We start from the raw sequence: 15,522 nt of genomic DNA on the forward strand, positions 1-15,522 counted from the left end.
ATTTAATTGTAAAAATAACACACACAATGTTATTGAATGTATTCATGTAAATTGTGGTTCTGTATATTTGCATAAAAGGTAAAATGTGCAGTAATAATATAACACATCTAAAATATAATAAGCAGACATTAATTTTAATATATGAGATTATAATATATGGTAAAGTATAAGTATAAAAGTCATAATTTTGCTTGGATTTTTATACGCCAGATATGTAATTACAACAAAATGTATCTAGATTTTGTGTACAAGTACTTATGACTATGAATGAGGTCATTGTTGGCATTCTGAGTGAGTTTTGCATTAATAATTGTCCACATTAATGAGTCAATAATTAATCACAATACTGAGAGCGATAAACACTTTACATTACATATTCCTCTCCAAAATTTGCTTATTCAGCTTTAAAAACCCTTTATTGTCATGGTTCAATGGTATGTTATTTTTTCCTGAATTATATCTTTGCGATCAAATTTTTCAAAAACTTTTGAAAGCTTTTCAGATGGCCAGTAATGCAGGGCATCCAGCGGTGTGATAAAATCACTGTCAGTATGAACGAGGCTTGAGACTCATCCTAATCCCAATCACCCCTGTCCAAATGTACAGCTTATCTTTCCTGTTTCCTGAAAGTGTGCCAGAAAATCCCAAAAGCCCAATCTGATTTAGGAGGATTGAGTCGTACCAGTCTTTCAATTTAGAGAGAAAGGGAAAGTCAATCAAATGTCGAATAAGCAAAGGATAGAGAGGGAAGAAAACTGGGTCTTGATTTCAGTAACTAGCTGAACTCAAGCCAGATCCTCCCTCCCCATTCCGGGTACCCCCATTTACACATTCAATGCTCTTCCATGCCTGTTAGTCAGTACAAATAAACAAGCCTAATACGGATTTGGAAGTGCTGTACGTGTGTGTGCGGTTGAGGTTACGGGTCACTAAAAAAGTTTCTTGTTTCAAAGGAAACAAAAGTATGGTGGGTGGAAAGGAGGGAAATGTTTCCACCACGAAAAAAAAAAGCAGCATGAAGTCCACCGAAAGAGTAAGCGAACGGGAGGGAGAGGCTTTTGTTGTATCCAGAGTTCCCTATCTTTACCAGATGACACAGTATGGGAGCCGGCCAATGCCTGTATAGTCCCAGCCTCTCGTCTCCTTACTTTTTTCCCCCTCATTTTTCTTGTTCCAACTGCTTTTGGACCGCTCCAGACCGGGGGAAGTTCTTCTCCAATTGTCTCATTTGAAAAGGACGAAGAAATCAACCCCTCCCTCTCTCTTTTGCTTCCCTCCCTCCCTTCGTTCACTCGTCCTCTCTCTCTCTCCCTCTCTGTCCTTCTCTCCATCCCCTCCCCCCGTGACAGAGCACACCTGCCTGATCTTGGCTGCAGGCGTCCACACAGCGATCAGCCCTCGGCCTGCCCCGCTGCACATCGGCTCCAGCCCTCTCTGGACTTGCAGATCTTCGTCTGCCGCTCTACGTGCTCCTGTACGTGCAGGTAAGACCAGCTAATCAAGGGCTTTTTCTGAGTGATGAAAAGCAGGGATTTTGATTGAGAGAACAGACTGATCGTCTCAGAGAGAGGTAGATGGTTTGCACTGATGAAATGTGGGTATCAACCCTCGGGAATCTGCGGTTTGGTGGTTTCTGCAGTTCATTAAAGCTTGCTGCAGAATTGAGGAATTTGCAATGGTTTGGCAGTTTGCTTGATGCTTTAAATGAAGCTTTCTCAGAATTTTCTCCATTCTGTCTTGTCCTAATTCAAGTGCAAATGAAAGAATATATGAGTTTCTGCCAGTTTGTGCCTTGTTAATTGCTGGTGGGATTAGGGTGCTTTGATTACTCATGCGTGCATTCTGATGAGAAAACCGTCATCTGTACTTCAAGCCAGGGAAGTGCATGTTCATGCAAATTGATAGCCAGTGTGATTTTATTCATTGTTTAGTTTTAGAGGACAGGACATTTTGTGACTTTTTCCAAACTGTGACAAGTTTCCCTGCTCTTTAAAACCCCTTCTGTTGTGAAAAAGCCATTAACTTTTTCGAGTGCCCTTATTTTCTCTCCTCCAACTTTTCCATCCCTGCTTTTCTTCTTTTTGTGCACCACTTGGCATTTAGAAAGAGTTCATGTGAGGCCTGGAAACACTAGAGGGTTTCTAACAGTGCTCTCCTCGGATAGACCTGTCTGGGGTGACGTTTTGTCCTCTGGCCTCGCTCTGCATCTGCTTGCCTCCACTCGCTCAAAGTCGCATCCTAAACTCTTTATCCATGGCATGGAAGCCAAAGTGCCTTCAGCCATATCGGCTGAAGGATGAAAGTGCTCTGAAGGAGAAAATGGAGAGATGGAGAGAGTAAGAGTGTGGGACTGGTGTCTCATTAATCCTTTAATGATATAGCTTCCTTCCAATCATAGGCAAGTCTGACAAGGCACTTCCTGGTAATCCCACCACAAAATTCCCAGCTAACTCAAAACATTCATTGGAGAGAAGAGAGGAAGAGCTGAGGGATTCAATGCATGCAACAATTAAGTTTTTAAGTGTAGGATAATTGTACTGCTTTTTGGTAAAGCAGTGCTGAAATATATTTATATATTTTAATGCTACTTTGGGTGTCAGGAACGGGGTTCAGGGGTTGTGATAGTTGTTTGGGTGTGGGGGTTTAGAGGCTGGAAATGGTGTTTAGTGTGGGATTTAGGGTTTACAGGTTGGGACTAGTGTTTTGTTGTGGGTTTACGGTTTGGGACTGAGAATTGGTTGTGGGTGTTTAGGGTCTTGAGTGTGGGAGTTTAGTGTGTGTGGTTTGGGGCTTGGACTGGGGTTTGGTTGTGGGAGTTTAGAGTGTGGGGTTTAGGGTTTTGGTGTTGGAGTTTATAGTGTGTGGTTTAGGGATTTGGACTGAGGTTTGGGTGTGAGAGTTTAGGGTGTGGGGTTGGGATTGGGTTTGGGTGTGGGAGTTTAGAGTGTAAGGGTTTAGGGGTTGGAAATGGGGTTTTGGTGTAGAAGTTTACGGTGTGTGGTTTTGGGGTTGGGATTGGGGTTTGGGTGTTTGAGTTTCGAGTTTGATTTTAAGAGTTTGGGGGTTTTGGCTTGGGATTGAGGTTTGGGTGTGGGAGTATAGGGCCTGGGGTTTAGGGTTTGGGACTGGGGTTTGGGTGTGGGAGTTTAGGGTGTGATGTTTAGTGGTTGGGATTGGGGTTTGGGTATGGGAGATTAGGGTTTAAGGGTTGGGACTGGGGTTTAAGGGTTGTGGGTGTTTAGGGTTTACAGGTTGGGACTACTGTTTGGTTGTGGGTGTTTAGGTTTTACGGGTTGGGACGTAGGATTGGTTGTCGGTGTTTAGGGTCTTGAGTTTAGGGTTTTTGACTGGGGATTAGGTGTGGGAGTTTAAGAGGTTGGGATTGGGGTTTGGGTGTGGGAGTTTCTGGTGTGAGGTTTAGGGTTAGGGTGTGTAAGTTTAGGGAGTGGGGTTTAGAGATTGAGATTGGGGTTTGGGTGTTTGAGTTTCGAGTTTGATTTTAAGAGTTGAGATTTGGGTTTTTGTCTTGAGATTGGGGTTTGGGTGTGGGAGTATAGGGCCTGGGGTTTAGGGTTTGGGACTGGGGTTTGGGTGTGGGAGTTTAGGGTGTGAGGTTTAGGGCTTGGGATTGGGCTTTGGATGTGGGGGTATAGGGCCTGTGGTTTGGGTGTCGGAGTTTAGGGGTTGGGATTGGGGTTTGAGTAAGGGAGTTTGTGGTATGGGATTCAGAGGTTGGTATTGATGTTTAAAACTTTCAGGGTTTGGGGTTTACAGGAGCTTAGGATTGTGATTTAAGTGTTCAGGATTAAGGTCTAATGTTTTGGGTTTAGAGGTTGGAATTTGCCATTTTTATTTTGCTAAAGCACTTTGTTAGTTCAAGGTGAACAATTAATCTGTGCAAGTTAATTCATTGAAAGATCTTTCTGGTTTTCATAATCTTCAATCAAAGTTTGACTATTTGCTGCCGCATTTGGAGGATTGATCCTTCTTTGTTTGCGTCAGTTTGACAGCTTCTGCCACAGTATTCTTAACCACGCCCCTCTACAATAGAATGAAATGCAAAAGGAGAGACCTCCTGCACAATATTCTGTTTCAGTTGGAAGTACATGAACATACTGAATAACAATCTCTTCTGGTGCAGACTATAAAGTTTGAGGTTTACATGTTGGGAGTGGATTAAGAATTGGCATTGAGGTTTGCAATTTATCATTTAGTGAGTCAAGTTTAGAATTGGGTATTTGGGGTTAGTGGTAAATGAATTGTTAGTTCATATTTGTGTGGCTTACAACACTCATTAATTTTGAACAAAGTACACACAGTTTGACCCATGACAGGAAAGTTTGCCCCTTTCTTCCGCCCTTCAAAGACAGCATCTTCAGGCAATGCAATAAGTATACATTAGAGGCCAAATGTCTCTATTTGGCTACAACTGTGCAAAGTTAGAAAGAGAAAGTCATTAAATGGGGGCCATGTTGTCCACTACCTGTTGTACATCTTTATTTGTCTTTAACTTTTTGAGGTAAAGATACTGGAGCAGTTGCTTATGACAGATGGGCAGTTTCATTTGAAAACGGGAGTGAGAGGATGAGCAAAAGAGTTTCTGTATGTTGAAGCGAGTGGAATTGACCTAAATTGAGGCCATTACAATCATGGCAATGTGCTTAAAAGTTTAAAAAGTTTCTCAAGTGCCAAAATAATCAGCTGGCTTTCAGCATATAATTGCTTATTAAACATACGAACAACTTTTTGTGGCTTTTGGGGTAGGTTCTATTGAAGCACACCATTTTCTGTTGGCTTTAATGATGGTTTTGATCTGTGAGAAAGTCTAATTGTGCTCTGGCTGTTGCTTTAGAGTTTGGTTTAGTGGTCTGGAACCAGTATAACCACTGAGGGCAGAGTGGTCAAAACCCTTGTATGCTGGTGTAGTCCAGGAGTACAGTTTTGCTGAGCTGAATATTAAGTCCACATTTAGTATGATGCCCTTCTGTGCTTTTCTTTTGATACATGACTCATTGGAATGAGAAAATAATTACATTTCTGAAACATTCTCTCAGAGTTTGGGAAATTTGGGTATTTCAGCTTTCAGTGGAGGAACGCTTTCATGAATAAGAGGCCGTTTTTGAAGTACAATGTTAAGATTGGCCGTTGTTTTGTAAGTTTTAAAATGAAGGGAGCACACATGTTTCAAATGTCCTGTAGCCTGTAAATACCTCTCTGTGAGTCATTGCTGAAAGGAGCAACAGGTCAGCGAATGTGTGTATGCACGAAGAGAAAATAAAGTAGAGCTGTATATTTCATTTTCCATAATCAACTTACACTATTTTAATGAGTGCTCAAACAGTATGTTGTACAGTATACAAGATACACTGCAAAGTGTTTTTAGTGCTCGTTATTCATTATAGTTCAAATGTCTAAACTTTTTAAAATAAAAGCACACTTGAGGAGTAAAATGGCATGATATATTGTATTTCTTGTTGAGATCTTGTTTTATATTTTGGATTTATGTTGTTTTCTTTGTAAACAATGGAAGATTTTTTTGGAAGTAACTGTGTCAAGTCTTAAGCTTTTATATATTTGTTCAGAAAATAAGGCATTTATAATTTGTTTCATTTCAAAAGTAATCATTTATATAGTTTACCTATCATTTACTCTAATGTCGTTCATGACATGACACATTACATAATGAACAAAAATATTTTAGGCTCTTTTAATCACAAATAGATATATTTTGTGAATATTATATTTTTGTTTTGACCTTAAAGCAGCACAGAGCAATAAAAAAAAACAACAACAACAACAACAACTATAAAGACAGAAAAGAAAAGGCATACAAAAAAAAGACGAAAGACAGAATTTTTTTTTAAACCGTTGTTACATCAGTTCCTCCTGTATTATACATAGGTTAACAATGATATACATATATTTCTAGGTCAGTGGGCACAAGCATAATGGTGATCTTACAAACAATGACAGGGTCATCATACCTTTCAAACTGTTATCCTTGACAGTTGACAGATGATTAAAAAATGGTTTCCAAGTGGCTTCGAAGTCTATCAGAATTATATCAGAAAGATTGTGCCTAAGTCTCTCTAAATGTAAAATGCTAGAGAATTCTGAAAGCCAGGATTTAAAAAGTGGTTTATTCACAAATAAATTTTGATCAGCAAACAAATTTTCAACCATACCTGCTTGACACATGAGAATAAATCCCATTGGTTCTTAATGAAGTTCAGACATGCTACTGTATGTGACATGTAAGATTGAACCTGATTGGTTCTTGTGTGTCCATTTCAAAGATATGTTCTGTTTAATGTTTATATATGAATAAAAGACTAAATTAAATCTGTTCATCATATAAAGTGATTGTATTTCAGAAGACCTGGATTACCTGCTCAAATTAAATTTTAAACTTTATAAACATTTTGAAGCATTTTAAAGCTTTGGGTGATGAAACTTTCAAAAGAAGGACAGAAATCTTTCAGATTTTATTACAAATATTTTCATTAGTAAAAACTGAACACATTTCTTATAGGCTTAGAATGAAATGATGGTGAATAAATTAAGACTTTATTTATGGGGTGAAAAAGCCACTTTTCTTCTCAAGTAAATCTATGTTGATTTAGGAGTGTGTTTACTGATAAACAAGGTTCCTTTTCGCAGTATAGAATATTATATGTCAGTTCAGTTTGCATATAATGTGCACTTACAAGTGACGTTGGGTGCATGTTTCTGTACTACTTAGAAAAAGTTGCAACATCTGTGCTTGATCACATGACCTAAAATCCTACCACACTACCCCATAAATCACATGTAGTGTTTTGAATAAGTCGACCTTTCCCAGACAAAAAGCAGTCTGAATAATACAGCACGAGAGCATAAATACTGAACAAACGAACTTTTCACCTGTACTGAAGCAGTTTTGAGACTAAACCAATATTTAATATGCATACACTATGTAAAAGTTATTTATGATAGGTGTGGGGTCAGTCTTCACTGCATAGGTTATTTATTATTGTAAGATGTATCTTGTTTTAAGTATGATTATAGATTTTGTTGTTTGAGGCAGAGAAAGTTGAAGCGTCAGCACTCCACTTTTTTTCTCTGCAGAGACTAATCAGACTTGCTGTGACAAAACCCAGACCTCAAGATCCCGAAAGGCAAGAAGGTAGAGTTAAAAAAAAGGAGAAAGTGACTGAGAATGTGGAAATTTCCCTTTCTTCTCTTGATTATTAAAAACCCACGTTTATAAGGCTGATTCTGGGTTCTGTGAAACACTTCAGTTGGAGGAATTTGTTGTCTGAGCCGCAGACGAAGAGAAGTCAAAGCTGAGGGTGTGTAACGGCCTGGCAGGAGCTGATAGTTGGACTCAGAAGGACTGTGTCTGTGAAAAATTACTTCTCAAGTTGATTTAAGCCCAGTCCTGATAATGGTTGTCTCTACGAGCTATCTGATACTGGTCCACTGGTTCTGCTGAGAGGATACAGACTGAACATCCTTCCTGTTCAGTCAGATTTGAACTGTTTTTCCTTTGATCCAAGTAGTGGACAAAGACAATTTACAGCTGTAAAATTGTCTTAACAGTCATACAGTATATACAAGCATAACATAAATCTGTCTTTAATTGAATTGAAACTGTATTATTTTGGCTTTAGCAAAGTACAAAAATATAAAGGTTCTTTATCCAAACATGTAAAAATAAAGAAAATACATATAAAATACAATCTCATGGTTTGGATCACACTTTATTTTTTGAGTCACAGATTGGAACTTTTTTGGATCAGCAAAAAAGGGAGTAGACAACTGTCATTTGCTTTCAATTAATACAAAAATATTACTGCAAAAACCATTTGTTTTAACAAACAGAACACAGGACCTGTAATTTTAATACAAACAAAAATGAAGAAAGAACCAGCTGGAAAAAAAGGAAAATATTCAATATGAAAAATGATCTTGTTGCTAATAATGCTAAATATAAAAATCTAACTTCTTGTATAACATATCATATTTATTTTCAGTTATTGCTTCATCAATTCACACATAAAACTTCATTTTTCATTGCAGGTGTATCATTTTTAAAAACCTATTCAGTGACATAATTTTGATGGTTGTTTGTCGCCACCTGTTGGTTACACAATGTAATTGCTAAACATTCACCAGCGTCATGTTCCATCAAATGGTGATTTTAATCATTACCGTTAACATCAGTGTTTATATCTGAATTATAAACTGGCATCCCAGTACTACTGTGTTATTAAATAGTTTGTAACTTACTGAAAAAGTGTAAAAACTGAATCTCTCTCGATCAAATACAGATTTGAATGCAGCGCTTCGAAGAATTAATAAACATATGCAAATCATAGTCATTTATCATCCATGTTGCGCGGGTTTAAACTGAGATCATGATCTTTTAATATTAAATATTCCAGCTTTACATTGAATGCATTAATGCAGTCTAAACAAACTGACAGAAAACACCTTTAATTAATAACCTAAGAAAGCATTTAGGTAGGTCCCACCACAGCTTTTTCTGTCCTCATTATATTTTAGCAAAACGCTTTCATACACATGATTTGAATGACGCGGGAGGTGATCTCACTGCAATTGTTTGAAATGTTGGATTAACCTACAAGTTCAAAAAAGTTATTAATCCGCAGGTCATGTGCGTTCCATACTGTGGGTTGTGATTCATATGGATTACGGATCAATCGTGATCTGTTACACCCCTAGTGTATATATACATATACTAACAATGTACACATAATTTTATAAACTACTCTAAAATGAACTCTATAATATATTTACACTTTTAAAATATATTTCTTGTCTATTTATATTTAAATTGTTTATATTAAGCTAAATATTAGAAATCGCAAATAATTGTGATTATGTAAACATAGCTTACAATTATTGACAAAAATATTGACTGCATAAAGTCACATTTCTGAAGTTTTTCATACTGAATGCAAAAAAAATTGTAACACTGTCAGTATGATAAATTTTTAACATTTTATATAACAGTGTCGTCAAACATGTATGCATGCTGAAACCACACTTTACATACTGTAAAAATACTTCCGAATAAGATTGAGATTACATTGCATTGTATCGTTCCATATTTATTTAGGTTGTTGGTACATGAAGTTTATCAAAAAAAAAAAAAAAACAGTAATATCTTGCACTGTAAAATATTTGACCTTAAATTTACAGTAAATCACTTGGCTAATAACTGCATTACTTTAACAGTAAGGTACTGTATGTAAGTTCACAGTACATTACTGTGAGGTACTTCATAATAACATTAATTCTGTATGAATGTCTAAATATCAAAAAAAGTGCTTGTACTAGCTTATCTTTAATGAGTATTATTTCTATGTTGAATAAAATTTCAAGAGTGTTTGAATTCCTATAACTAACATGCAAAAGATATAGCCATTTTTAACAGTAATTTGCTGTAATCACGATGCTTGCCTTAATTTCACAATAAAATTCTGAATGCGTAAAATTTAACAGTTAAATCCTGTGAAGTGACACTAATGTAAATTACTGTGAAAAATTACAGTAATGTTGTGAAATTCTTGGAATTTGTTACAGTGTGCAGGTACTTCTACAGTATTCGCCAAAAGACAGTTCTGTTTTGAAATTGGAGAATGTAAAAATTTGGACCCAGCCTGCATTTTCCCAACAAAGCCATGACACCATCAATCTGTCTAGTCTGTTTGCCTGCCTCCTATAGCAGCCTGTGGTTTGTTGACAGGACGCAACTCAAATGCAGCAACAGCTTCCCATGATCCCCCGGCAAACAGAATGGGTCATGATGACAGCCTGTAAAGCACAGAGGGCTTTTCATCCTGTTGACCAAATCCTAAGGCTCAAAACTTGTAGTCTGGCATCATTCCTGGTGGGAATACACATCGTAGAAAGAGTTTACGCGGCTCAGCTAGAGCGTAGCACAGGGCCACGGGTTCAATTCCCAGAGACACATAGGCATAAAACAACCCCGAATGCACTGTAAATCTACCAAATGGTTAAATGTGAAAGGGCAAAGTGATTCTGCTGTGTGTTTGCTCAAAGCGTCTCTGGGTCAAAGGTAATTAAAGGTGTCTGAGTGGATGGATGTTGAGTGTATCCAGGCCCAAAAACGTAGCATTAAATTAAATAGCAAGGCCAGGAAGTTGTTGCTTTGAAATGCCATCGAAGAAAACTACAATTTCTCATTGTTTTTGTTGAGACATGGATACCCGGTCGAGCTGAGGAAACCTCAGAAAATTGTTTCAACATGCTCTCCTGCGATGCGGATCAACAGGAATCTGAGGTTGTAGGTCATTTTGTGTGCGCTGCAGGAGACAAATTCTGCTTTCTGCATTTGCATTCGTTTTCGATTATCCTGTCTGTTTATGGTTTCTCAATGCAACGTGTCACCGAATTCATCGTATATAAGTCTGCACTGAGCTGAAATTTATGTATCGCTGTCTTCCACTGCATAAAGAATTGAGAAAAGCTCTTTTGCAGAAGGTTGTCAAGGTCAGTTCTTGAGTTTCCAGAGTTTAACAACAGCGTCCAAGTGACGTGGCTGCCCGGAGGATTTGCACTACTGTAATTATGCCGTATGTTGATTACATGGACCTGAGATGACCCTGAAATGTCGAACTGAGCTCTGGGAGTCACTGTACCTACTTTACAATTTCCTCATCATTCAGCGACGTCCAGACATATGTGGACAGCTTTGTGCACTCTTTCTGAGAAAGCAGACAGTTTTATTTTTCCTGACTGAAGGCATGAACGAGTTTAACACCAGGTCAGCTATGAAGAGTTTTCACAGATAGAGTGTGCAGGGTCTTCAGACTGGGACTTCCAGGGGGCTGCTTGGGATTTTTGAGGTTAACCCAATTGTTTTGTTATACTCAAAGCAAAGTTGTTGTTCATTCTTCTTTAAGGGTGACAAAAAAGGAAATACCTCAGTTGCAGCATACTGGGGGCTAACGATCTAGGCGCAAAGTGTAAAGAGCATGGTGTCGAATCCAATTTTGCTATTTTAAGGACGGGAAAATACAGTTTACGCCGCAGCTCATGGTCTAACAGGGTTGTGCTTAATCTCTTAATAAGTTATTATGGCTGTGTTTTGAGTATAACATGCATTAAACCAATCAGAGTCTCATCTTCCATTCCCTTTAAGAGTTAGTTGCGTCGAGCCATGGCGCATTTGCTATTTACATGGCGGTCTTTGTAAGTGGAAAAACTGAATGCTTCAGTTAAACAGACCATCTGCAGCGTGAGTGTAAAGAATAAGCCTCCTCTATTCGGCCTCTTTACTTTACTCCTTTACTTTCGTTGATAAGGAAATGGTGTTGAATGCACTCCCCTGAAGTCATCAATTAGCCTACATATTTAATTCTGTTTAAGCACGAAGATTTGTTTCAAAACTATTTCTAAATTCAGTTCTAATTTACAGCAAACGAATAAAAGAACAATAATAAAGAAGTGTGGTTAAAAAACTGAGTTATATCCAAAGGTGTAGAATTGGCATGGACGGAGGGGATGTGTCCCCACCAATATCCACCAATTACTGAAATGTCTCCACCAATAATTTAATCGCCTTCAAAATAAAATAATGCTCTGTCAACCCTTAGTAACCTAGATGTGCTCAAAGGGTTAAAAACTCAGATCTTTAGGATCAAATAGATTAGAAATCCCAAGAGCTCAGTCAAAGCAGGGTGAATCGGCTTTCGGCTACTACGCCCCTCGCTGCTGGAATCAGCTTCCAGAAATGATCAGATGTGCTCCAACATTAGGCACATTCAAATCAAGACTGAAAACACATCTGTTTAGCTGTGCCTTTACTGAATGAGCACTGTGCTACGTCCGACAGATCAAACTATTATGTTTTTCTCTTCTTTTTAATTCTTTTATAACACATTTTATCTGCTTTTATGCTTATTTATTTTATTTTATTTTAATTTTTTAGCATTTTTAGTATTTATTTTTATTTCTCTTATACTTGTTTCTTTTATTCCTGTTTATGTAAAGCACTTTGAATTGCCACTGTGTATGAAATGTGCTATATAAATAAACTTGCCTTGCCTTGCCTAAATCCATAGACATATATAATAGATAATAGGGATAAACTGGTTAAATTGCGTCACATGCCTCTCTAAATTTCTAAATCTCTTCAAAGCCGGGTTGCTGTAAAATCATGTAAATTGTAAATTGACTTTGCAGGACATGCTTCATTAATAGTTTTTTTGTATTATTAAGTGTTTTAAACCTTTATTTATGTTTTTAAAAGCACGCATGCACGGATGTACATCCCCACCACTATCAAGATCAAATATACGCCTTGGTTATATCCAAACACTTATCATTATTCTTATGCCCCATATGGTGATGCATACGTCTCCAAAACCTGACAGGTGGACAAATCTAAACTTGTTTTTATTATAACAAATATAAATACACATATAATAAATGATACTGCTAATAATAATAACATTATAATAAAAATGCTAATTTTTGTCCCTCTGGACATGGAGAAGGCATGTAGGTAGTAGTTTTATATTTATGTAGAAAATAATAAATGTTGTAACATTTAATCCTTTATTTTTGTATATGTGAAGATATTTGTGAACTGATGTCGTTCCTGTGTGTATTAAGTGTTTGAACCTGCATATAACTAACGCGCTCTGTGCTGGACTTTGGACCAGCTTTTACTTGGTCAATGGCACAGTCTATTCAGTTTCTCAAAATAGCAACGCTCCAATAATACGCCTTAACACACCTCCGTTCTAGGCACACAGCACACCCATGAGTCCACAAAGTGGTGCAAGTGGATTTACTATTTAAGCAACATGGCACAAAACGTGAAAATTAGTGTTGCGCTGCTCTGAAAATAGCAACAAATCGTGCCAAACACGTCTTGCACCTTATTGCGCTGGGTGTATAATAGGGCCTTGGGAGTAAACATCCCCTCAAACATTTGATGACTAAATATGTGCTGTACATAACAAAATACATATAAAAGCCTCAAAGCCACACCTACTGTATATCTTACATCATTATCATCAACATATAGGATTGAAGTTTCGAAGTTCAGGAACTAACTTTATTTTGGACTTTTTTAAAAAAATATGACATTGTTTGTTTTCTAATTTAGCTTTAAGCTTTTGATTTAATTGCTGTGTTGCTTACTGAGATTACTAAGATTTCTGCCAAATTGAACTCATCTTCAACTCATCTTTTAGGACATTTAATCAGACGTTTGGCTAATGTAATGCATTCTAACTCCTCAAACATTTGAACTTGGGTCTTTTATGCCATTGTATGAAGTGTATGTGCTGCATGATTGCATTATATACTGTAGGAAGAAAAATGAACCCTGCAATATGCAAAAAGCTTCTTCAGATGACTTGAGTAGCTCTATCTGAAAACGATCAGTTCTTTTAGATTGATTGGGGTGATTTTGAAGGGGAGTGTTTTTATATAAAATAAAATAACTTACAGGTATAGAGATATACAGTAGAACAAAGATGCTGAGTAACTAAACCGTAGTTTGTTTTTCTGAAGAATTTACCAGTATTCAGGTACAGAGAGTGATATAATCAAAATAAAAACTGCATTGTCTTCTGATATTTAATGTTAACTGTGCCTAAAAAACATAAGAAATGATAAACTTTCACTATATAGTTCTTCAACTTTGAAATTAATCTACAAATCACGTGTTGTCAACTGTCAAGTCTACTAAACTATGATCCCTGCTTGATATAGCACATGCTACTGTTGTGATGTTCATGCTAAAGCAATATATTGTGCAACTCTAATGAAGAGTCCTTTGCAAGGAGATCATATTTTGAAGTTTACTATTAGTCTAAGACCCTAAAAAGCAGTAGCGGCAAGAGACCTCTAAAATCTAATACACATAGGTGTGACCCCTGACCTCTTCCTAGTTATCACTGACATCTCTAAGTCACATTCACTCTCTCTACATCTGCCGTTTGACTTTTGCCCTCTAACCATCACAGTTCTTGAGACGCCGCCCAGCATATCATTCCTCACCTTTAACCCCTTCTCTTCTCCATTTTGCCCCCAGGCCTTCGTCAGCAACATGAAATCGGCCTGTCTCTCCCTGCTTTTGGTGTCTGTATGCTGGGCTCTGCCCTTCCGTCAGTCCGGTTTCATGGACTTCGTAATGGAGGATGAACCGGCTTCAGGAGATGGTCCAGGTCCAGAATTGCCTACCACTCGTAAACCACTTGTTGAAAGACTTCCTATGATGCCAGAAGGACCTGAAGTACCTTTCTGCCCCTTCCGATGCCAGTGCCATCTGCGGGTGGCCCAGTGTTCTGACCTAGGTAACCATTTTATTGACTTGAGACTGCTTGGAGATATGACAACTAGAATCATTGTAGTACTGGATGAATTTGGGCAACATTGCAAAATTATAAGTGACAATAGCAAACTTGATAACCTCAATCAACAGACCAAACACTGCATATAACTAGATGCTAACTAGCAGTGCTTTAGCAACAGCCTAAAAACCACCCAGAACAACTTTGCAAAAATTTTGGAACCATCTTAGAATTTATCCAACATAGGCTCATTCTGAAAACGTAGCTCTATATACATTTCTGGTTACCACGAATTTATGTAGCCAGAGATACTTCCATATGGATGGCTTTCCCGCTGTTACCAGTTTGTCCTGTTAGCTCGCCATGTACGTCGGCGGACTTGAAACGCAGAGAGGAGTTGACCACGATGAGGGGTTTGAGTCTGGTAAAGAATGGTTCCAGAAATCCGGTAAGACAAAAACAGAAGCCAAAACTAAAATAAACAAGTAAATAACAGGGTGAGAATGTGGTAAAAATCTGCTTTTCTTTTTCTGGATTGCTTTGAAAATTGTTGGTTGGGTTTAGGCAAATGGGCGGGTCAATCAATACAATTGGTTCGGTTTAGGGAAGGAGGAGGGTGGGTCAGTTGATCGGTCAGTCAGTCGACAGCGGCCTCAGGTGGATTTACACAAGAAGAGCAGGCACGAATGACACTCACGAGAGACATTTGAGACCTCAAAAAGCGTACACAGCGGCCTCTGGTGGATTCGCAAAAACAAAAATTGCAAAAAAAACGTACCTCCTGGGACATATTTCACGGTCTCCAGAAATGTTTATAGGGGTACATTTTCAGAATGAGCCTGGGTTGAATTTATCTGATGAATTTATCTTTTTTCCTCTTGACCTGCAAAACCTACAAATGTCAAACTGTGTAGCAATGCCCTAGCAACCACACAGAACACTAAAAAACACCCTAGCAAACACAGACAACGCTCAGTCGCCTGCCTAGCAATTATACAAAACACTGTTGCATAGATCTAGCAAATATTCTAGAGTAACTGAGGACGACAACATCTATAATAATTATGCATATTATTAATGCCTTGGCAACACCTTAGCAACTGACTTAGGTTTAAAATAAACCTTGCAAAACCCTGTCAAGCATCTGTCAGCCCTTCTGATGATAATCTATTTGCTAATTCTA

The 15,522-nt window shown here is 37.9% G+C and overlaps 1 protein-coding gene across 2 annotated transcripts in view; it reads left to right on the plus strand.

The window, feature by feature from the left end:
- Positions 1-1,189: 1,189 nt before the first annotated feature.
- The window catches only part of dcn (decorin), a 30,658-nt gene continuing 16,325 nt past the window's right edge, over positions 1,190-15,522 (plus strand). Inside the window, exons 1-2 of one of the 2 annotated variants that reach the window (XM_056455743.1) lie at positions 1,190-1,474; positions 14,081-14,342. In XM_056455743.1, the coding sequence (XP_056311718.1) occupies positions 14,096-14,342 (247 nt within the window). In that variant the 5' untranslated portion in view covers positions 1,190-1,474; positions 14,081-14,095. Of the gene's footprint in view, positions 1,485-14,080; positions 14,343-15,522 lie in introns of both variants that reach the window. The other variant, XM_056455742.1, reaches the window with a different exon arrangement.

This window comes from Danio aesculapii, chromosome 4, assembly GCF_903798145.1.
Source record: "Danio aesculapii chromosome 4, fDanAes4.1, whole genome shotgun sequence".
Classification (NCBI taxonomy): Eukaryota; Metazoa; Chordata; class Actinopteri; order Cypriniformes; family Danionidae; genus Danio; species Danio aesculapii.